At 46.1% G+C, this 7555-nt stretch overlaps 1 protein-coding gene across 1 annotated transcript; it reads left to right on the top strand.

Moving 5' to 3' along the window:
* The first annotated feature begins 286 nt into the window (after positions 1 to 286).
* Positions 287 to 2939, top strand: LOC138212207 (transcription factor SOX-11-like). Its single transcript, XM_069172517.1, has one exon. The coding sequence runs from the start codon at positions 407 to 409 to the stop codon at positions 1610 to 1612; it is 1206 nt and encodes a 401-aa protein (XP_069028618.1). The 5' UTR covers positions 287 to 406; the 3' UTR covers positions 1613 to 2939.
* The last annotated feature ends 4616 nt before the right edge of the window (positions 2940 to 7555 follow it).

The raw sequence follows: 7555 nt of genomic DNA, 5'->3' as shown, positions 1-7555 counted from the left end.
ATTGATCCTGTGATCCAGTGCCACTAAACACCGATAACAAAAACCTTTAGATATCGATTACGTTCACCGTAAGGATCCATCAACTGAATCTGAATTGAAGTAAAAGCCGGACGCCGGTGGGCGGGAACAAGGGGGGGGGGGGACCTTTGGGAGCTGTGATTGGCTGAGGGTGCGGTGGAGGCGGGAAAGTTTTGGAGAAGCAGAGCCCTGATTGGTCGGGGGCGGTAACGTCTCGCGCTTGGTCATCCGGTTAATACGACGCCGGTTTGCGGGTTTGAACAGAGAGAGAGATGCTGTCGGGCTGAACGGAGACCGGCGGCGGTGAACACGTGAAAACACCGAGAACAGGGACAGAAAGCGGCCCGAGAGAATCACCGGAGTCCGGTTTGAAAGGTTAATCCGGACCATGGTCCAACACACGCAGCAGGCAGGGGCCGGAGTTAACGCCGGGTCCAGCGAGCCGACCGAACCGGAGGAGAGCGAGCTGCTGGCGGCCTCGGCGTGCAGCCCCGTGCCGCTGAAGCTGGACTGGTGTAAGACGGCGTCGGGTCACATTAAACGACCCATGAACGCGTTCATGGTGTGGTCCAAGATCGAGAGGAGGAAGATCATGGAGCAGTCACCGGACATGCACAACGCCGAGATCTCCAAGCGGCTCGGGAAGCGGTGGAAAATGTTAAAAGACACGGAAAAGATCCCGTTTATCCGGGAGGCGGAGCGGCTGCGGCTCAAGCACATGGCCGACTACCCGGACTACAAGTACCGGCCCAAGAAGAAACCCAAGACGGACGGCTGTGCTTTTCCTGCGGGGAAGGCAGCCGCTCAGTCACCGGAGAAAAGCAGCGTGAGAGCCGTTAATAAAAGCTCCGCCGCCGCCGCCAAGAAACTGTCCAAGTTGAAACCCAGCAAGCCGGCGGCGGGGCCCGGTCGGGGGGGCAGCCACCTCCCGCAACACCAGCACACGGACCCCCGGTACCGGTACGTGCTGACCACCAGCTTTAAAACCAGCAAACTCGTTAAACGGGACTTTACTGACGACGAAGAGGAGGAGGATGAGGACGAAGATGAAGAAGACGAGTCTGAGGAGGAGGAGGAGGAGGAGGAGCAGCGGGGTTTTAAAGTGGAGGAGGAGGACGTGCCGATCCGGCACAGCATCACCAACGTGCCGCCCAGCCTGAGCTCCGCCGCCGAGCCGGAGGGAACCAGCCTGCACGAGTCATCCGGCCGCCTCTTCTACAGCTTCAAGAACATCACCCGGCAGGGCGCCAGCACCTCCTCCTGCCCGGGCTCCCTCTCACCAGCATCCTCGCTCCGGTCCGGCTCCACCTCCTCCTGCTGCGGGGAGGACCTGGACGACCTCCCCGCGGAGGGGGCCGACTTCACCCTGAGCTTCCTGGGCGGCTTCCACGCCGCCCCCGAGCCCTGGAGCTCGTCCACCAGCTCGGCCCCGGGGAACCTGAGCCTGTCCCTGGTGGATAAAGACCTGGACTCGTACGAGGGCAGCCTCGGGTCCCACTTCGAGTTCCCGGATCATTGCACCCCGGAGCTCAGTGAGATGATCGCCGGGGACTGGCTGGAGGCCAACTTCTCAGACCTGGTGTTCACTTATTGATCCCCAACGGAGGGCACCGTGATCATCACCCGCCTCATCGGCCCCCGGAGCCGGTTCTGGAGGTTGTGGAGCTCCGGAGCCAGTCAGGGACCGGGGCGGTGTGGCTGCTGCTGGCCGGGCTCCGAGCCCAAAGGTGGGGGGCCGGGGGGCGGAGGGGGGCCTGGACTCTGCAGTGAAACAAAACACCAACAGGGTTTTATGGATTCAGTTTTTCTGTCGCTCGGGTCTGAACCAGGACCCGGACTATGCATTCCCTCCCAGACCCACAACGAACACTGATATCCGGATGTTTTATGCGAGTTTATTTGGTAATTTTCCGGGTTTCCCAGCTCCTTAAAAACCCTCACACCGACCACAGGTATGGCGGGAAACATGTTTTGATATTTACATAACCAAACATACCTCATATTTTTAACGATATCCAGATTTAAAAAAAAAAAAAAAAAAAAAATATTTTCAGGCATATTTTTGTACAGTACAGGGAATGTCAGGCACTTCTTCCACTCTTCCTCTGAATATGATTTGTTACCGGGCATGTGAGGGTTCAAATCCCGGCCTGCCTTGTGTCGATGCCTTGCAGTAGTTCCCCAGGTTGTACAGAGACCTTTCACTGGTTCGGTTGGAGGACAGGAGTGTATATGTTGTGTAAAAATAGTTGTGTATTTGGGTGAGTGACAGCAGGAGAAATTTTTTCGGTTGCTTCTTTTTTTTTATTATTATTATTATTTTTGTAACTTTGATGACGCACATGTTTGTTTGTTTTCTGCTCATTATTTCTGTGCAATATAAAAGAAGAGGAAAATAAAGGGAACATGTCCTTTATGACGAAGTCTGTATGTGACTCTGAATAAATCAGCTGGAACTGAGTCTGATCAGCTGCTCTGTCTCCTTATTGATCCTTTTAACAGGGCGCTGCTGATTGGATGTTTCATTCTGGGCTCTGATTGGCTGTTTGGTGGCTCCTTAGAGCGTTAGATCCTGGTGTTCCTGAGCCCCAGCTTTCTTTGGAAATAATAATGTGTACATTTCTGACATTTTGCTGCCGTTTGGACCACAGACTGTAAATAACTAGACACAAAAATGTACATGTTTAAATTTCCACGTTTGGATTAAAAGTTGAGATTCAGACTTCTTCTTTACTCTCAAAATGTGTTTGAATATAAACAAATGTCTCATCAGGTCAAAACATTTAAGAACTTTTACCAACATTTTATATTTAAAAAAAAAAACCGGTTTCAGAAAAGTTCATGATTTTAGGAGGATTCATGTTGAATCAAAGGTTTTATGGTGTATTTTTGACTTTTTGAGTCACAATTCACATTTTTTAACTGCTAATTTTTACTTTTTGTTTGATAAGTTTAACACTTAAACAATGTTTTTGTTGTTTTATCTGAATATTTTGTAATTTTTTTTTTTAAATCTCCATATCTTTGTTTAATCTCATATTTCTTATTTTGTAAATTCACATTTCGATTTAAAATAAATCCTAGAGACATTTGAGTGAAACAACAACTTCATCAGTAAAGCCGTATTTCGTTTGTCCTTTTGAGACGAAGCGGAACGAGCCGATCGTCTCTGGGCTGCGTCTCGTCTACCCAGAATGCAAAGCTGCGTCCCGAGTGGAAGTCCTCGGGGGTCGGCGGGTCACCGACTGTGAGCTCAGTCTGTTTTCACAACTGCTGCTGATTATCAGGAGGCTGAATCGAGTCTGAAGAGCAGCAACGTAAACTCTGCAGAGAAGAAGAAACCAGCAGAGTCTCGTAGCTGCGTTGTGTTTTTGTTTACTTTTGTTTTTGGTTTACTTTGTCGTCTTCACCGTTTTTGTTTGTTTTAATCTACCCGTGGTGAGTTAAACATGCGTCGCTGTTTCTCATTATTTTGTTTGGTCTCTTTGTAGTTTTAAGTCGTTGCAAATTTTGCATCTTTTTGTAGTTTTAATCTTGGAAGTTTTGCATCTTTTTGTTTCGTCTCTTTGTAGTTTTGCATCTGTGTGTAGTTTTGCATCTCTTTGATGCTCCGTGCAGACTCCAGCTGATAAATCTCTGAAGTTCATCCCGTCCGCAGACTCCTGAACATTAAACTCTGTTTTTCCACTTTGTCTTTTTTATGCGTTAAAAGTCGTTTAGAAGTGAAAACGTGACGTGATCCGTCTCCTGTCGATCTTCGCGTCCACGTCTCTGCTTCCTCAGACTCTCGCTAACGGCTCAACGCGCATTCGAAAGCACTCGACCCGCAAATTCAGAGACGGAGACCGAGCGAGTCCGGAGGAGCAGCTTTAATCAGCAGAGTTCAGGTCGGGTCGGCTCAACTTTACAGGACGTCTCCGTTTCTCTACTGGATCGGTCCGGGACGGTTCATGAAAGCAGTTCGACTTCAACAACGAATGAAACGGACTCGACTCGTATAAGTTGTTGATCGTTCAACAAAATGTCCAGCGTCATTCTACCTGTTTGTTCTGCGAGCTGACGCTAATGTTAGCATTTTAACGTGAGCGACTTCTAGCCGATCCTCATTTAAATGTGAAAAATACACATTCAAAACTAGCTGGCTAGTGTGACCCAGAAAACAGCTGGCGTAATCAATATTTTTGGAGCAAGTTGATTGATAAATGTCATCAGCTGTTTGTACAAAAAGGCATTTAACTGAATTGGTTTCCCGTCTTTAGCCTAGCATAAAACTGGAAACAAGGAGAACTGCACGGAAAGCACGGGCAAGCTGTTAGCCGCTTTAGCCACAGCTAGCATCACCAGTGATGTTTAGTCGACGTGTGGTAGATGAACAGTTACCGACATGCTGATGGTGCACACCTTCTTCTTCTTCTTCTTCTTCTTGTGCACCGAACAAGTGAAACAAAGCCTCGTTTTTTTTAACGGATGACACGACGCTACGTTAGCTTTAGCTTGGACCAAATATGTACAAAAATGGAGAATTTACAGGAAAGAAAAAAAACCTAATGGTTACTCATAGAATATAGAGTTTATTCATACGCTATCCTTTAAATAAGGTAAGACTTGCAATAACTTTAATTACAAATTTCAAGAAATAAATTGTTTGAAAATATGAAAAGATTCATTGAAAAACCAGCCAGTCATCACTGAACGTAGGAAGACGCCCGTAAAGGTGTTTTCTTTACCAGCCGACACTGACGTGAGCTCTTTCATGCATCTCAGGGATGCGTGATGAGTTTTAAGGTTGAAGGTCAGATGTGACATCATCATCATCAGCAGCGGTGTCAGCGACGGCTCGATATGAGCAGACCGTCGTCTCCGGGTCGGTTTAAAAATTAAAAAAAAAAAGCCTCTTTAAGGCCGCGATGACAGAGGAGCTCGTTTGAACGTCCAGCGGGAGACAAAGACTCAGTGTTGGACTCGTTGAGGTCACAGAGCCGAAACCAGGTAGAAAATATCAGCCGACATCAGATACCAGGTTACGTAACTCACTCTTAGCTTTTAGTTTCTTTGAACTTGTCTCATTCTGTGTCTTGGCCAGGTCTCCCTTGAAAAAGAGATTTTTAATTTCAATGGGACTCTCCTGGTGAAATAAAGGTTAAATAAAAAATACCTGCGAGTATCATCACCTCAGCTCGGTACGCGCCGGATCAGCGGCTGAATATTCGCCTCGAACGTGATCATGTAAAAGTTGAACAGGCTCCAAATGTGAGGGTGAAAAAAATGTTTAATTCAAAAATCTAAATACAAGAAATTCAGACATAAAATGACAAAATCGATGTGGGTTTAAATCGTTTTTGTGGGTTTTTTTTTTTGCCGGAATAAATTAACGAGAAATACATTTTTAAGTCTTTAAAAAGGTTTTAGAAAGTCGTTTCTATTATAAAAAGTCTGCAGACAGCAAAGTTAAACGATCGATAACTCTGGAGTCATAACAGACATCCAGAAATAAAAATCTACAACTTCATCATATCTTCTCATTCGGTCATTTGGTGTGTCGGTCTTTCATTTGTGAGGACTAAAACCTCTGGAAGGCACATGGGTCCTCACAAAGGTGGATGTACCCCAAACACACCTACAGCCTGAGGTCATTGGAGGGTGGGGGAGGGGGGGGTGGGGAAGGGAGGGAAAGGAGGGGGAGGGGTGGACAGGAAGTAGGCGCTTGGCACCGTCTGACCTTGTCTGGTTTCAGAGTGTGTGAACCAGTTCATCAGAGTGAAGCAGAACTGGACAGGAAGCAGCTGAAGGGTTGTTTTCAAACAGGCGAGTTGTTGTTAATGTTTTGGTTTTTTGGTTGTTTTCGGTTGTTGTCATTGTTTTTGGTTGATGGTTCCTTTGCTGTGTTAGTTTGGTTGTTTATGTTTTGTGTATTGTTGTTGTTTTGGTTTTTGGATGTTGGGTTTGCATCGTTTCGGTTGATGTTTTCTTTGTTGTTGTTTTGGTTGTTCTTGTTGTTTCAGTTGGTTGTTGCTTTAGTTGTTGTGTGTTTTGTGTATTGTTATTTCACCTGTTTTGGTTTTTGTTGATATTTTTGGGATGTTATTTGGATTCGCTTTGCTTTGGTTCATGTTTTCTTTGTTGTTGGTCGGTTGGTATGACGCTTGTTGTTGGTTGAATGGTCAGTTGAATATTGGTTGTTGGTTCATTGGTTGGTAGGTTGGTTGATTGATTGGTTGGTTGGTTGGTTGGTTGAATGGTCGGTTGGTTGGTTGGTTGGTTGGTTGAATGGTCGGTTGGTTGGTTGGTTGGTTGGTTGAATGGTCGGTTGGTTGGTTGGTTGAATGGTCAGTTTAAAGCCGGTTGTTGGTTGGTTAATGACAACATCACCTGACCGACGGCTTGGTGGCAGCCGACTCAGAAACTCCGACTGTTGCTGTTTTCAGTTTTTATCTTTTTAAATTCCTTCTTGTCTGCAGCTTGCTGTACGTAAACAGCGCGTAATCAGAACAAAGCTGGATGTGTTTTCATGACCGGTTTTTCCATCCGGGGCGAAGCGAGCGGAGAGAATCAGCTGCTCTCGGCAATCAGACTCGTATCAGAAGACACTCTGAAACGATCGCTCAGTTTTCCATCTCCGCCGCTCTCTGATCAGATGTTTGGCAGCAGATCAAAGGGAACGTTAGCGCTCAGCTGGATCCTCTCCACCCTGATAAATCTGTGGAGTCTGCTCGGGATAATTGAGACCAGCACTAGTGCATTGTGGGTAATGAGAAGACGAGGTCGTGCTGAGGTCACCGAGGTAAAAACCAGCGTCAAAAATGTGAGAATCTGTCTGTTTTTAAAAGGCCCTTCAGTGTCTCAGTGATGCGCTGCAGGCCGGACAGAGAGGACAGTGGGAGACACTCAACACTTCCTGTTTGACAGTCATTCAACCGACTGCATGTCAATCAAGCAAATCAGGCATGGAAATATAAAAAAAATTACAAAAAATGAACAACAGAAAAAGAAAAAAGACCACAAAATAATTAGAATTGCACAAAAAAACATAAAAAACCTCTGATGTGTTTTAAATCCTCTTTACTTTGTAACTTTCAGATGAATAAACAAATAAACAAACACATACAAAACAATCAAAACACTGAAATTCAAAAAGAATTGAGATGAAAATATTGATCACACGTTTGTGATCAGTAAAGTTTCTGATTCTGAATAAAACCTGATGTCACAGCTGACTGTTAGCAGGTCTGTGGCTCCACCTGCTGGACACCGACATATACACACATATACACACATACACAAAAACATACACACACACACACAATTACAACACGCAAATACACACACAGAAATATAAAACACACACAGTGTATTTCTTACTCTTTACAAAACATGAACAAGTATTTCCGGTAGACAGGTGACAGGTGAGCTGCTCAATCAAGCTGGGTGTTCAGGAGCCAATAGGCTCGCCTGAACTAATGAGTGACGTCAGCTCAGAGCCAATCAGCGCCGAGCTGAGCCTGCAGCTCAGACTGGACAAGCACGAGCGTCATGTCCA

This window comes from Embiotoca jacksoni, unplaced genomic scaffold (genome assembly GCF_022577435.1).
Source record: "Embiotoca jacksoni isolate LCO1_2020_lvr unplaced genomic scaffold, fEmbJac1.0.p SCAF_54, whole genome shotgun sequence".
NCBI classification, from domain to species: Eukaryota; Metazoa; Chordata; class Actinopteri; family Embiotocidae; genus Embiotoca; species Embiotoca jacksoni.
The sequence above is the reverse complement of the archived record's forward strand: the minus strand, read 5'-3'. Positions and strand labels throughout refer to the sequence as shown.